The 16115-nt window shown below is 38.6% G+C and overlaps 1 protein-coding gene across 5 annotated transcripts in view; it reads left to right on the top strand.

Annotated features, from left to right (window-relative positions):
- The first annotated feature begins 583 nt into the window (after positions 1-583).
- The window catches only part of loxl3b (lysyl oxidase-like 3b), a 32623-nt gene continuing 17091 nt past the window's right edge, over positions 584-16115 (top strand). For 3 of the 5 annotated variants that reach the window (XM_084741859.1, XM_084741856.1, XM_084741854.1), the window contains exons 1-4: positions 586-841; positions 6978-7322; positions 8733-8896; positions 11775-11992. In XM_084741859.1, coding sequence (XP_084597985.1) covers positions 6986-7322; positions 8733-8896; positions 11775-11992 — 719 coding nt within the window. In that variant the 5' untranslated portion in view covers positions 586-841; positions 6978-6985. Of the gene's footprint in view, positions 842-6977; positions 7323-8732; positions 8897-11774; positions 11993-16115 lie in introns of all 5 variants that reach the window. The other 2 variants (XM_084741855.1, XM_084741858.1) reach the window with 2 other exon arrangements.

Below are 16115 nucleotides of genomic sequence, written 5' to 3'. Positions count from 1 at the left end.
TTTACCAAAATTTAATCATATACTTAAAGTAAATATGTGTGTATGTACTGATCTGGCCTGCAGTCAAATTTGATAGGATTTGAGTGTAAACATATAATTTCATTCAAAATATGGATCTTTATTCATAGATATGATTCGTGCAATTTGCATATAAATAGGTATGCTCAACTTCGGGACAAAAAATCCAGTCAAAGTAGCCCAATTCCGCGGGAAAACCGCGGACCTGGCAACCTTTAATTCACATGATAAAGATAAAGATATCACTTTAATGTCAAGTCGCCATAAAGTCCTATTAAGCATTAACCCTAACCGTACATAAACTTCACGTCAGTGTAAGAATATTTTGTTGATTTTGCAGTCAATATTTGCAAGAGATTTACAGCTATTTTCCGGTTGTACATCTGCGGACACGTTGCTCCTCTTCAGGCACGTAGCTCCTGTGTGAAATATGTGAAATTCACGTTTTTTGGCTTATGCAAGAGAAGACAGCCTGTTACAGAACCATCCATGAAAGAGTTAGTGTCTTTCCAGGGAATAAATCCAGCCCACTTCAGTCTCCCAGCCTCCTCCTCCTCCTCCTCCTCCTCTTCAGTGAAGGCTGCACAGCTGGCAATTTACAGACAGTAACGCCGTCTGGAGTAATTGGCTGCTAGGTGGACCTCTGCCCCGCAAATTGGACCCTTGTTTGATGGACGAGATGAATTAGTAAAAGTTTTCGGATATTTATCAATCTTTTGCCTTAGAGGGTTCAGTTTATGAACCTCTGGATCACCAAAATTTAAGACCCAGCTCCCCTCTCTCCACTGGAACCGTTATAACCTCCTCTGACTGCAAACATAAGGTAAGGCTGATTTGTGAATAGCTTTAGTTTGTGCCATCGTGATTTAGCTGCAGAACTTGCCAGTGATTTTGCTGTTTTAACACTCCAATCACATGCAAGAAATTTCTAAAACGAAATCAAACAGTTACATTTAATACTCATCTGTTGTATCATCTTATCTGTATGTCAGTACTGCTTTGATAACTATGAGGCAGCATTGTGCTATAAAGTGGCTTCTACAAGCTCAAGCTCCATCTGCAGTAGGATATTTCTTCATACTATCTGTACTAGTAAATCAAACTCCACTTTTGCTGAAATTTGAAGATGAAAAAAATGTGAGGAATGCTGCAAGAGGAAACAAAATCTCCCCAAAGCCAAATATTGGCTTGAAAAATAGTTTGAGCTATATTCACTGCCACATACCTGGTGTGGTGTCATGAAATTAGTAAATTTGGTGCCATTTACAAGCACAGTAAGAGTAAATGAGTTGTATCTATGGATACTTAATTAGTTAGAAATGCTTTATGGGTCGCTTATAAGCCATAGAACAACATTTGGGTTGCAATATCCTTTCTGATGGTGTTTTCTGTTTGGTAATCAATGTTTATAACGCATTAATGTGATATAATGATACCAAAAACTCAAGATGTGATAATAACAATGTAAAAAGTCTAGATTTGATATTTCTCACAATATTAAATATTTAAAAACAAAGGAAAATGACAGTCTAAAAAATGTTCTGTATTGAATAATAAATCTGATCTGTACAGCCTTTTTTTCCTCAAATAAAATTTGTTTTTCCTTTTAACTTGTAGCTAACAATTATTTTCATTTTCAATTAATCTGTCGATTATTGTCTCAGTTAATCAATTCATTTTTTGGTTTATAAAATGTCAGAAAATGGTGAAAAATGTTGATCTCTGTTTCCCAAAGCTCAGGATGCTAAAAATAATTAACTTTGAAATATTGAAATTGATATTGTCACAGTTAAGTACGCTATTGAGACATTTATTTATTGTGTTGATATGTCCAATATATTGTAGTAAATCGTTTTTACTCTCTAATAAGGCGTCAAACCTGCAGTTTTAAATATTTTATAAACTATTTATAAATGGACTTTGGTCCAGATGCTGTGCAGCTGTTGTCCAGAAGACAAGGGGTGAAAGGGTCCATTGGTGGGAGTTTTCTGATTTGTAAAAGAGCTAAAAAGACCGCAAGTGTCAAGCTGGGAGACCATAAACAGCAGCCAAAATGACAACATGGCAGCCCAAAAGATGTTCTTATTATAGCTTTTAAAGGGCCACTTATTAGAAAGTGGTACTGTTAAATTTATCTGTTGAGTTTGGAAAAGATTACATCCCTGTTATGGTCCTGGACACTTTTTTTTACAGAACAGTTAGGCGGAGAAAGCCCACAAACCCTAATTGTACTTTCCCATAATTTCTAGGAAAAGTTTGACCACTGTGTGTATCTATTTTGAGCAACTGCAGTTTTCTTTTTTCCTTCTATACTGTACATGTGTGTCTATATCTTAAACCTATCCCTCAGCGTTCATCTGTAATGCAGTTTCTTCCATCATTCATCAACTCCCTCTGATGTGGCTCCTGTTCATGTTGACTGGTTTAGGTATAAAGTTCTTCTGAGGTCAGGTCTTCTTTGTTGCCCTGGAGCTTTCCAGTTGCTTTCTCTCTACTGAAGCACAACAAGGTGCAGACCTCTGGTAGTGATTAGCGAGCACGTTCAGTGTGTGTGTGTTTGTGTTTTGGTGGGAATGTGCATGCAGCGTCTCAGGAGGATATGACTTTGAGAAGTGTTCTGTATGTTGAAGCAAAGAGCCTCGCTGATCCAGAGAACTGGTGCCTGGTTGTTGATTTGAGCCTTTCACAAGATCTGATCCATGAGCACATTGGTATGGAGAGTTCCTGCTTCAGTCAGGGGCGAGAGAGGAAGAGAAACAGTTCAGTGTGTGTGTGAGAGAGAGAGGGAGAGAGGGTTGGTTTGAATTAGGATTGGACTGTTATAAAAGTGTTGGCCTTTTTATTGAAATCGGATACTTGCCACAGACTGTGTGGCGTGATGTGACGGGGTTCCTTGGAACAAAAGTTACAGAATCATCTGTTTCTAAATCATGAAATAATCTGTTATATTCTGTGCATAATGTATTTCATTTATTTAACCAATGATCCACTCATTATTTCTGTTAATTACTTCTTTATGCCTATAAGGTATCCCAGGCTCCCTTTCCATTGAATATCTGCACTGTAAGTCAGATATGTTACCCACTACAGCAGGATTGTACTTGGATGTTTGTGAGACAAAGGTAGAAAAGGCTTGAGAACATGTGTGTTGTGCACGGTGTACACAGTGTACTTAAGTGACCAAATCACAATCTGAGAGACAAAAGTGTCCTTAGAGATTTAGTTTTTATTGCTAGATGGGAAAAAAAGACAAAAAACAAAGATTTTGACAAATTACACTGTTTATTTCAGCACAGGAATCAACATAAAAACACTCAGTTGCAGATTGTGTAAAATTTCTATGTTTTTTATATATATAGCATACACTTAAATTGATAATTGTTGGTGGCCTGGTAGCTCAGCTTGTGTGTGTGTTTGCTGCATGTTCTGAGTCCTCTGCAGTGGCTGTGGGTTTGACTACTGCCCATGAGCCTTTGCGGCATGTCATTTTCCCCAGCACATAAATATATACACACTCACATACATACACACCCACATATAGTCTGTATGTAAGTGTACACTGTTCCCCACTTTATCCAGCCTTTTCTGAAGGGAACCCTCCATTATATATGCCAAAATATCCTTTGGCAAATACAGTACTTTTGTCTTGCAGGACATGGGAGTTGCTGGTCTATCACCGCTTTGATTGGTTAGTTTGTTTGTGTTACTGTGTGATTTTGGTGAATCCAAACTAAACCTTTAAAACACTAAAATCACACAGCAACACAAACAAACTAACCAGCAACTCCAGTGTGAAGAGAGATAAAATTACAGGAGTCTGGTAGCTTTGGAGAGAGCAAAATTTGGTTTAAGTAATGGTGGAAAAAGCTGTCTGACAGCAAGGAAAAGCAGTAAAATATTCTAAATGCAGTGTAGACTTAAACTGATATGTTTTTTTTTTTGGTGGCTAATGTATGTTTTGCTGCTTACTGTTCACAGCAGTACATTGCTTAGCTTCCTACACCAGTACTTCTCAAAACTGAGACCGTGCTGATCATCATCTACTGTAGGTAATACTCTGACTATGGATAAGTACCTCATACAACCACACTTCAGAAAACCCAAGCACCCCTCATTCTCCCTGTCTTTGTTTCTAATCTTTACTATCAATAATATGATATAGGCAGAACAGTAATCTTTAAAAAAAAGCTTTAAGATACCTGACTTCAATTCAGACGTGGCTATTCCTTTAAAAGTCCCTGCTGACCAAAGCTTAGTGTGAATGTGTGTGTTCTTCCATACACTGTGAAATTGGACTCAGACGATGCAGTCAATCTCAGACATGTTTTGGAAAAGGGCACGTTAAGGTTGTGGTTTCTGTACAAACACACCACACTACTGTATTTGTGTCTCTGGAGGAACAACCCCCCACTCACTAAAAGCTAAGGGGGAGCGTAGCTGTCAAGTTATCAATAGCAAGCCTATGTTAGTATTCAGGATATGTACAGGAAGGTTTAAGAGAGCAGAGTGAACATTTTATAGGGAAAACGTTGCTTGTTGTATGAAGAAATATGAATGAATATTAACCTAGAGGAAAATGTCCTGAAAAATAGTGATACTAGTAAGTAAAAACTGAACATGAGCACACTGACATTAAAAGAAACTGGACAGAAAAGCTACAAATTTGATAAACATACTGTGAAAGTGCAGCTGTTAATTTTCTTAAATATAAACATCATGTCACTGAGGCCTACACATTTTCTTGTGGTTCCTGTTATTCTTCCCCTCGTCAGAGTTGAGTAAACAGTGACCAGATGGTTTGAATAAAACTGCTGGATCAACTCTGCATACTTACATCAATCGTAGTTCCATATGCTGAGCATGTTTTTAGCTCCTCGGTGTGGTGGGCTGCCTCAGATTAAGATACACCAGACTGAATAGCTGAGAATACATTTTGACAGGTGTCTTGTGGTGGATTTATCCAACACTTAAGTGTTAAGTGTTGTTTAAGTGTCATCTTACACAGTAAATATTATTGCAATATACAGTAGTACATCCCTGTATATATACATATAAATTAGGTGTTGACAGAATCTCTAAGGGAAAAATGGGGGCTCTTAAGGTCCATTTTTGCAGTTCTCTAACCAAAGGGATGTCTGGGCGACACAGAGACATTTGACATGACCAGAATGGAACTAAGCAATCAGATAATGATTTATGGGGCACAAGAGCTGACCAGGGTGTCATTTGTGCCAACAAAAAATGCATTTGGGTAGACCAGTGACATTTTGGGGGCAACTATGTTTAAGATAGAATATCCACATTGTTATTTACAAGTGCAGGTGATCAGATGAGGACTTGTGTGTCCAGACGTTGCCAGCCTATTTGAATGAGTTGCTTTGGTAACAGTGTAGGTTAGTAACTACATAAGCTGGTGACACCCTCCAAAAGCCCCTTTACCCCAGCCTGCAAGCTGACAATTTATTTCTGCATCTGTCCATGGACTGTTGTTCTCTGTGTTGTCCTTAGTAGCAGCATAGATTCTGCTCAGCAGCTCTGATGCACTTCTGTCACCTTGGATTTAACATTGTCGTTGTGTGTTGTGTTGAAACTGACACCATAGATTGCATTTGCAATGCAATATGAGTGTCCACAGCATCCAAACTGAGACATTACATCTGTAGAGCTCTGATTGGAATCACTTTTAAAACCACCTACAAATGTGCATTGGATTCCATTTGGAAAAAACACATTTCATGTGTTTTTTTGCTGTCCAGATGTTTTACAGTCAGTATGAATATGTCAAAAACAGATTTGGACTGGCAGTCTGGACACCTGTTCAGAAAAGTTTCTGTAATCCATGTCTGGAATTTTGTAAAAGAATAGTTTGACTTTCTTTCCTTGTGTTCGGTGAGAGGACTGAGATCACTGTCATGTCTCTGCACATACAGAGCTGGGGCTAGCAGCCAGTTAGCTCTCCTACCAATACCCCTACCCTCACTAGTAAAAGTTTTGGGGCTGCAACTAAGGATTATTTTCATAGTCAATTAGTCGGTCGATTATTTTCTTGATTAATTGATTAATAGTTGATCAGTCTATGAAATGTCAGAAAATGGCGAAAAATGTCCATCAGTGTTTCCCTAAGCCCAAGATGACGTCCTTAAAGTTTTTGTTTCATGCACAGACCAAAGATATTCAGTTTACTGTCAGAGGAATAAAGAAACCAAAAAATATTTACATTTAAGAAGCTGAAATTAGAGAATTTGTCCTTAAATAATAACTCAAACCAGTTAATAAATTATCATAAGAGTTGGCACTAAATTTAGTACTTGATTAATAATCTACTCGATTCATCAATGCAGCTTTTAAAAAATTTGTACATATTGTTTGTTTATTGCATACAAAAACTAATGTGACAACAACATGTTGTGGTTTTATGTAAAGTTATGTTTTGTTTTAGAACAAGTGTATTTTCCAAAATGCAGGACAATTCCTTTGATACTTATTGCACTGTACACATTTAATTCATTCTGTTTTCCCCTGGTGTTTTTGGTGCACAGCGTAAAGTATCTCATATAAGAAACTGTTTGTAGTGCATAGTATACATGTACACAAAAAGAATTAAAGTTGCTCACTATCATTTAGTTATTTGATGATATTTTCTGGTATATTTCTTGTACTCAGGAGTATAGGCAGGTTTGTCGCCATTCTGCGTCAGCTCTGGAAAAAGTTTCTCATGCCCATAAGATACTTCTCTGATGTGCACCAGAAACCTGTGGAAAAACACATTTTAAACTTTGGTCCTATAGTTTTTCACTCTGTATTTTTAAAAATAAATACAGAGCAGACTTCACGGTGTTTTGCTTACCTTTTACACTGATAATTACATGTCAAAATTGGTCCAATATTAATTTTTTTAATATAGTCCTTGTGTCCTCAGATTTGTTTTGACATTGTTTTTTCCTTTTCCTCACATGCAGCTGAAATAATGGAGAAGCCCAGATGCAGACAACAGTTGGCGTTCAGCTTTCTGTTTGGGTTGTGGTTTACTTGCTGTTTGGCCCAGACCACACCATCAAACACAGCCACGCCGACACCCACACCATCCCCGTCCCCCAAGCCCCAGACCGAAAAGCTAAGAGTCAGACTGGCCGGATACCCACGAAAACACAATGAGGGGCGGATAGAGATCTTCTACAAGGGAGAGTGGGGAACCATCTGCGATGATGACTTCTCGATAGTTAATGCCAACGTGCTCTGCCGCCAGCTGGGCTTCACATCAGCCACAGGATGGACCCACAGTGCCAAATATGGCAAGGGCATAGGTAAGAGTGACCTCAGCCAGGTCCTGATATTCAGTCTCTGGTTTAATACACTCTGCGCTCTGACATATGGGTATATATGGTGTTCAAGACATCAAGGGCAACGGATATTCAGATAATCTGAAATAGGTTGCCAGTCACATAATTTTTCAAGTAGATTAAAACAAATACTTGTCATTTTTGGTTCCCAGACAATGAGGTTGACATTTCAGTTTGGGGTGAAATGTCTTGATAGCTATCAGATGGATTGCCAGGGAATTTGGTACAGACATTTATGTCCCCCTCATGATGAACTGTTTACTAGCAGGCCTAAATTTTGATTGCCCAGTATTTTGGGCTTTGACAAAATACCTGCAAAACCAATATGATCTCATCTCAACACCATTTAGTGTGGCATGTTTTTATAAGTTTTGGACGTGGTAACAAGGAGACCTTTTTTGTTATTATCAGGTGACCTTTGTTGTCATGGTTAACCTTATGAAATGGTTCCAGTTTGGTTAGGTTTAGGAAAAGATTGTGGTTTGAGTTAAAATAAACATATTACTTACAAAGTTAAAATTAAAAGTCATTATTGACTTTTAGTTTTACACAGGGCATAAACTGCGGTCTTCTGGTTAAAATCCTGTGTTTGTTTGACCTATTTATTCACTCCACCTCCTCCATGTGCAGACTTTCTTAGTCTTTATACTCACCTGACATGTTTTTCTCTTGGGGTTAAATAACCCACTATCTCTGCATTTATCTTTACAGACTAAATGGCATGAAATGACAATAAAAAGCAAAAATAGAAGTTGTGGTAACACACAAAATGACTGAAGACATTGGCATGTCATTCATATGCCTTTTGGTGAGACTAGGGTGGAAAAACTAATGACCTTACCATCGACCTCAGCTGGTGAACATGGTAAACATTATACATGCTTAATATCAACATGTTCACCTTGCGGTCGTGAGCATGTTAGCCTGCTGACATTAGCATTTAGCTCAGCCTAAACTCTTATTCTTGTTATAATTGATATCATGATTATTCTTTACAAATCTTTACGAAATATGACTAAAATTTCTTTTGCAATGTTTGAACAACTTAGGGATCATTTCATTTAACTTTCAAGCCAGTCAGTCACCTCAACACTGAGGTGAAAAATTTGAAATTTGAATAATTTAACTTTGTAAAATTAGAAACTCTCATATTTATTAAACATATTTGACTACATTTCCATTTTAGGCATTTAACTGATTGTCTTATTCAGCCTCTTGTCTACAATAAGTACCACTGGGGAGAGCTTTGCTGCCATACGTTCCTAGAGCACCAGTGTTACAAGCAAGCAAGTGTCACTTCCAGGCCTGGACTGATTACTTTCCACAGGCCTGGGAGTGTGCTGGAGCCACACTGACAGTCTGCTGCCTGTCCAGGGAAAATCTGGCTGGACAACGTGCTGTGTAACGGAGGTGAGAAGAGCATTGAATTCTGCAGGTCTCGCGGCTGGGGCAACAGTGACTGCACTCATGACGAAGATGCCGGAGTTGTGTGCAAAGATGAGAGGATTCCTGGCTTTGTGGACTCGAACGTTATTGACGTAAGTCCCTAAATTACATTAGACAAGAGATTTTGTAATTGTGCTTCAGTAAAAATGATGTTTAGGTTCATTTAGAAGCCTTTTATAAGACCATAAATGTTTGTGTTAATAGCCCTGCTGCTCTACAGCCTATAGACTTTAAGGTTTATCCCACATGGAAGACATTTGACGCCTCAGTGAGACGCCACCTGAAGCTGCCACACACATGGTGTTAATTAGCTCTGCTCTATACCATGTGCTTGAATCTGTTAAAAGCAGCTGCTTCTCAAAGTATTGTTCCCAGGTGATAGAGTGTGTGGGGAATTTTCTCGGTAAACCTGACACACCTTCCATAACAGAAGGCAGCATCAGCATTGTTTGTGTGGTTGTGGAGAAGAGCAGGGTCTTGACCTCAGGGTCACGGGGTCAGATGTTAAATTCTGCCTTCAGCAGCCACTCTTAGTTAGGGTTCAGTAATATGAGCAAATCCTCAGGGATTAACTCTTCTAAAGAAAACAAACTTATGTCTCCTCTTAGCCAAAGTGTTTCAACATCCATCAAGATTATTTCTGCAAAGTTTTCTCCATTTGTATGGAGATAAACAGCTGTCTGGCATGCCTGAATAGACATTGCACAGGGTTCCCACAAAGTCTGGAAAATACTTAAAGGTCCGATTAGGTTATTTATGGAGTTTTATCGGCAGAATATGACACGAATAGAATATTATATTCAAAAGTATGTTTTCATTTGTGTGTAGTCACCTGAAAATAGGAATTGTTGGGCTTTGGTTTCGCAGCCACCGTAGGTTCTCCTACACACATTTGCAATCCACAAGATCACCACTACATGCCACTAAACTTCACACTAGTCCTTTAATTTTAACCGTTATGTTTTTAAGGTGTGGAATATGCTTGAATTTGAATGTACTCCTGGAAAAATGCTAAATGCTAATATGCAACACAATCACTCAAGTAAAGCAAAAATCTTTTAGTATTTGAAATGAAACAATTACATCATCATATTTGTCTATTTGTCTCCTGGTGTCTGACCACATGCTGAGTTAGACCGACTAACAATGACAAGGGGGCGTTTTCCTTTTTCCTTTTTCCATATTTCTTTTTTTCATGTTCCCCAGCATGACAATTCAGCTGTGATGATAAAGGCTTCAAGAGTCTAGAAATTTTTGGGTTAGGTACCTGGAAAGTGCTTGAATTTTACCCCGACTTTACTGACACTGTTCAGTTCACTCTTCCAACTGGTCTGTGTTTGATTAGTAAATGTTTTTTACACATCATTTTCCCAGTGTTTGTGCACTGAAAACAATTGAACTCATATGTATGAAGCTCCAAACATCAGCAAGTCCCACAAAAACAATCTGCATGATCTACGTAACATTTCAAAGAACTGATTCGCGCTGACTCATGGACTTGCACTGTGGTGTAAACCGAGAAATATGAAACTTGTGCTTGAGTCAGATTGTACGGTTCATGAATACTGAGTGGTAAATTAGTTGTTAAATTGCACTGCATATATGCTCCTGACAAATATCCTGAATGTTATATAGTCTGTAGTCTATTTAATATCATTATTATATAGAAAGTCAGTTAATGACACTGACTTGTCAAGCTTTACCCTTTGCACTCTTAGATGAGGAAGCATGTCACTCCTACCACCTCCAGTGGAATTATTCAGTTTGTATGTACTTTGATGTGGCGCAAATGTGGAGCAGAGTGTTTCTAAAAAAAAGGCCCAGTGTGGTCAGTAACTCTGGATTGATAAATAAAAATGTAAGCTGTTTCCAGCATGTCATCGTTTTCCATTTGTCCTCTTTGATGTCCGTTTGTATGACTGACTGCTCTGAGGTGAACAAGGTTAGGCTGGGGACGCGTCTCCACAGACCACTGGAAACAGCTTGAATTATTGGATGAGGTGTCTCTGTTACAAAGACGGATCTAATGAAAAAAAGTTTCATAAGAGTAAGTAGGCGGACCTTCAAATGCAGAGCTACTCTCCCTCTTTCTGCCTGTTGCTGCGACTCAGGCTCAGTTAGATGTGGCGTCCAGACTTCAGTGTCTGACCACAAGCAGTTTTTTTTTTCCAAATAAACCACAGCGGAAGTGACTCATTGCAAAGCTGGTAATCAGAGATAGTCACATTTACCACTTATGAGCTGTTGGTGAGAGGATTAAACCTAAATTACTCTCCCGTCAGAGCTATGATTCACTGTTTAGTCTGCTACTCTCATTAAAGACTTGTGCATATGTGCACGTCTGTATGCATCGATCCAAAGCCTCCTATCCTTATTTATTATCAAATATCAATGTCTTGTAATGAAAATATAGTAGAATATAATAAAATGCATATGAAACAGCTTTAATAAACTCTGAAAGAACTGCTTTTTTTTTATTTCACTTTATTGCGGAAATATCCACAACAGTTTGATGACAAGGTTGGCATAAGCGGTACACTCACTGCAGGGGGAAAAGCTATGCACTTGCAGAGGTCAGACTCTTTAATATGGAAGTCAAACCAACATTGAGCTGTCCTGCACCCAAAGGAGGCGAGACACATATCACACTTGAGCATAGTACAGTATAGATTTAATACATCAATGTAAGAAGTAAACACAGGGATGATATAAACAGCACATATGGAATTTCCATCACACTGACCCTGTCAACAGTAGTACACTGCTTAGCTTCTGTGCTGGTATATCAGGACCCAAGTATCATTATATTATCAAATTGTGAGATAAGTGTATCATCCCAGCCCTACTGATGACACCTTTTACATGCATATTAAATTATTTCTTTATTAATGAAAAGGTGCAGCATTTGCATTTGAAAGCAAATGTAAACCTGAAATTAATTTAACTTAAAAAAGATCTTTCTCCCAACAGGCTCATGTTGATGAGAACAAGATAGAGGAGGTGCGACTCCGGCCCGTTGTCGCCATGGCCAAAAAGAGGCTGCCCGTCACGGAGGGTGTGGTGGAGGTGAAGTACAAAGATGGCTGGGCGCAAATCTGCGACCTGGGATGGACGATCAAAAACACACGAGTGATCTGCGGCATGTTGGGATTCCCCCACGAGAAGAAAGTCAACAAAAACTTCTACAAGTGAGTGAATTGCTCTGCTTCAACCAATGAAACCTGATTCTGGTGTGGGTCTATGAGATTAAAGCTGAAATAACTTTTCCACTTCAGGACCCTGAAATCATACAAGTTGTCATCAGAGAATGGCACGCTTGTATTTATCAAATCAGACTGTTTGCAGTGGTTTGGAGAGGCAGCCCTCTGCTGGCTGGATGTCTGGATAAATCTGTATTCTCTCATTTAGTGTGAACAGACTGCAGCTCATCTTTATGGCTACTCAAAGATGACGTTTTGTATTTTGGGAAATACACAAATTTACTTTCTTGCTGAGAGTTAGATGAGAAGATCAATTCTATTCTCATTCACTACAGCAAATATGAAGCTATAGCCAGCAGCTGCTTAGCCTATCTTAGCATAAAAGACTTAAAACAAGGTGAAAACAACTAGCCTGGCTCCATAACCCTCCGAAAAACATTTTTTCACTTTAGTTTTTTTTACAGTTTGAGCTAACAAGACATGTTAATTAGTGAGCTGTAGAGATCAGCACTCCAAATTAAAACTGTCCCATTGTCACAGAGACAATATAAATACCACACGTGACACAAAGACAGGGTGTCTGAGACAATTCTGGGACAGTACCAAAACATATAATTACAGCAATGTCGTCGAACAGTGGTCATAAATAGTTTCTTTTGATATGCCGTCTTATTCAAAGATGCTTTGTCATAATATCTGTACCAGAAAAGTTGCACATGCTAATTGCGCTGCACCATGCTGGTCGTAGTCAATACATGTGCTCTTTTGCATGTCACTGAATGTGCAGTAAAAGTGTCAAAATAATAACTGCACTGTTAAAATGTATGTAATTGTACTCGTCTTAAGGAAAGGTTTAATGAGCAACAATTGCAGAAGGAAAAAAAAAACTTCAATTTGGGACAATGGTTGTAAAGTCTGGGACAATTGAAAGTAGAATTCGGCACAGTTGCGGGTTAATTTCAAGCCCTGGTGGGTGTATTTTGTACCTCTGGACAGAGACAACTTAGCTGTTTCCTCCTGTTACAAGTTTTGTCTTTGTTAGGCTAAAATAGCCAGGTGCTAATGGATGTAGATATGACAGTGGTGTTAATATTCTCATCTAACTGAAATGAATAACTGAATAAGTTAAATGAATAAGCTACTATTTCTTTAAACTGATAAAAATACACCTGGGGACATTGGATCAATTTTCCACTGCTATGTGAAGGAGCTTTCATTTTCACCTTTCTCTGTGCCAAAAGTGGGAATTAGACCACTTAGCAAAGTGGCTATAACCATCTTTTTCACTCAGTTCGGGATGTTTGCTGCAGCCTGTTTGACATTCCCGTGGTTTTAGTCTGTAAAGCAAAGTGGCAACACTTTGACCAAACCGCAAGCAGGATCTTAGTCTTTGTTCAGTAAAGAGTGGACATTATAGGAACGGCTGTTTACTGTGGACATGATGAGAGGGACACTGTCTCGACTTTTTCTTCTATCTGCCAAAACTGCAGCTCGACAACAAAGCACACGAGCCTTTGATTGTTCTCTTCTGTTTCTTATTTCTTCCTTGTGAGGATGTTTTTGTTTTTCTCTTGGATAAACAGTGTGTCCTCGTCGGGTCACATATTTTGTGTTCTCGGTCTCTGTTCATTACTTTGCCGAGGAAGCTAAAGAGTGATTATTATAACTGCCTGCAGAGATCGAAAAGTATGAAACAGTGTGTGTTTTGTCCCATGTGTGTTCACATCTGCAGGGCTGTGTTTCTCACAGTGTGACAGTTCAGAAAAAACTGAGAGACATCTGCATTCAAATCTCAATATTTAAGTATGAAGAACTGTTGAACAGCTGACAACAAATTTGATTATCAGTTTATTGTTTAATATGTTAAACAGGCACAAATGTAAAGCTATGAGGATTTGCTGGTATTTTCTCTTTCATCCATCCATCCATCCATCCATCCATCCATTCATTCATTCATCAAATCAAATAGTAGATTTGAAATCTTCAAATCTCTTGTTTTTTCCAACTAACAGTCCAAAGCCATATTCAGTATACAATGATATAAAAATGAGAAAGACCAGGAGCAAATCCTTACAACTGAGAAGCTGGAACAAGAAAATCCTTAGAGTAGAATTTTTGTTTGATTAATATCTTGAACAATCAATCAGTTTTTCAAAAAAGTTGTTGATTATCTCTGTGTTGATCAGCTAAAGCCCTAAATAAATAATAATTGTTAATTGTAACCAAAAGACATGATTTAGATTATGAAGCACTGGAGTTTGTTTACAGTGCAGATTAAAAGCATGATAAATGTTTCCTCTCACAATCTATTCGATTCCTTCAGTGTGTTTACAAATACATGCACAGAGGGGGGGAAATAACAAATCATGTTGGAGAGAATCAAAAGATTAATGGTCCAATTGAAACACTGTTTTCTTTACCAATTGAAACTTTATGGACTCTAGATTGAACGGTCCCCGCTGTGGACATAGAGGACTAAGTGATTACTTTAGTGGACTCTTCAGGACCTCCACTTTCTTTCCCCAGTTTGTTCTTCCAGTATGACTGCACACATTCCTGGCTGCGCTCCAGTTGAAGGCGTTTTATTCATCCCCTGCAGATGGTTCACAGTAGTACGAGGGGAAATGTGTGTTTTCTCTCAAGTGTGTGTGAAGGCTGAGGCTCAGGGGAATGATCCGGGGTCGGGGAGGGGAGGTTGGTTGGTCACATAATACACAGACAACAACAACTGGAGTGGAGCCAACCTGCACACAGTCAAATTGTTCTGTGTTGTCTCAGTCCTTTTTTAGTCTTTTTGGTTTTATTCTATGACTATAAGTAGTGTGTGTAAGTATGAAGGTTTGGTTAGAAATTTTAACAGTACAAATAGGCATATACTGAGACTATATGCCAATTGCTGCATGTGTGACAGTAGTCGGGAAATTTGACAATTTTTGTGCCAAAATATTTATGTACCTGTTATGGAGGAACAGCTTTTAAAACTATTACAGGACACTTAAACCCACTGAAACCCAGGACTATGAAATAATTTGTTCCCACCTGTTATTTCAGGTAAGATATTTTTTGTCAGGGTTTAAAAGAGTACTCCACTGACTTACCATAACACTACTATAATACTGTTGGACTCAACATGGACAGTAAAAAAAGATGAAAATACATGCAGCAGAACCAGAGATATCATCTTTTTGGTTCTAAGCGTTCTTCTTTCTTGTGAAAACCTGGTGCCCACATTACCCACAATGCAGCTTAAATGCCAGAAATCCAGTCAGAGATTCAGGAGTGTTATATTTGTATCTGCTAATAGTTATTACTCAGCTGCTTAGCTTCTACTCTAAAAATTGATTTTCTTCCTATCTGAACACAGCCCGTTCTCTTTTACAGTTTGTCACATACTGACGTTTTGTTATGCCCAGCGTGAAACCAAAAGTCAACCTTAACTAAAATTTAAAGTTACATAACGTTACATGTGTCATATGACTTGTGTAACATAGCTTACTTATTTTTAGGACAGGTGATGCTGGACAGCGGCTGCAGCCTGGGGAGAGAAGCTCTGCAGGTCTGCTGATTGTATAACTGCACTACAGGAGGACAAACACTTTGAATTTATCTGACTGTATGAAAACCTGATATTTTCACATCACAGGTGACAAAGAAAGGCAACTGGTGAAACATACTCATGTATGCTCGTAAAGGGATTTAGTGTGACTGCAAAAAAGAAGACAAATCATCGAATATTTGTATAGGACGACCAAATCTGTTTCGACTAAAGAAAATCTGTCTGTCACTGTCACTGCAAAATCACAGCACTGTCAATCACTGGACTTCTGTGGTATCACCAGCTAGTAACAGGTACATAGTGATGAGGTGTTGTGGCTGCTGAATGAGACTCAAATGGCCACCATGGTGCTGGTTTCTGAATAGTTGAAATAGCTCTGTAATTGTGATTGTACATTGGTGACCTGAAGTCTGTAACATGATATACTGGAGTCTTGTGGAATTTCAAAAATGTTATTCCCTACTGACCCTTAAAGATGCATATATGAGCAGCCCAGAGACAGTGTGTGTATATCAGCAACCTGTGTAGGCCCATGTGTGTGTTTGCATGTAGTCT

This window comes from Lutjanus erythropterus, chromosome 18 (assembly GCF_056507025.1).
Source record: "Lutjanus erythropterus isolate fLutEry1 chromosome 18, fLutEry1.hap2, whole genome shotgun sequence".
Classification (NCBI taxonomy): Eukaryota; Metazoa; Chordata; class Actinopteri; order Lutjaniformes; family Lutjanidae; genus Lutjanus; species Lutjanus erythropterus.
This window is presented reverse-complemented; position numbering and strand designations above follow the sequence as displayed.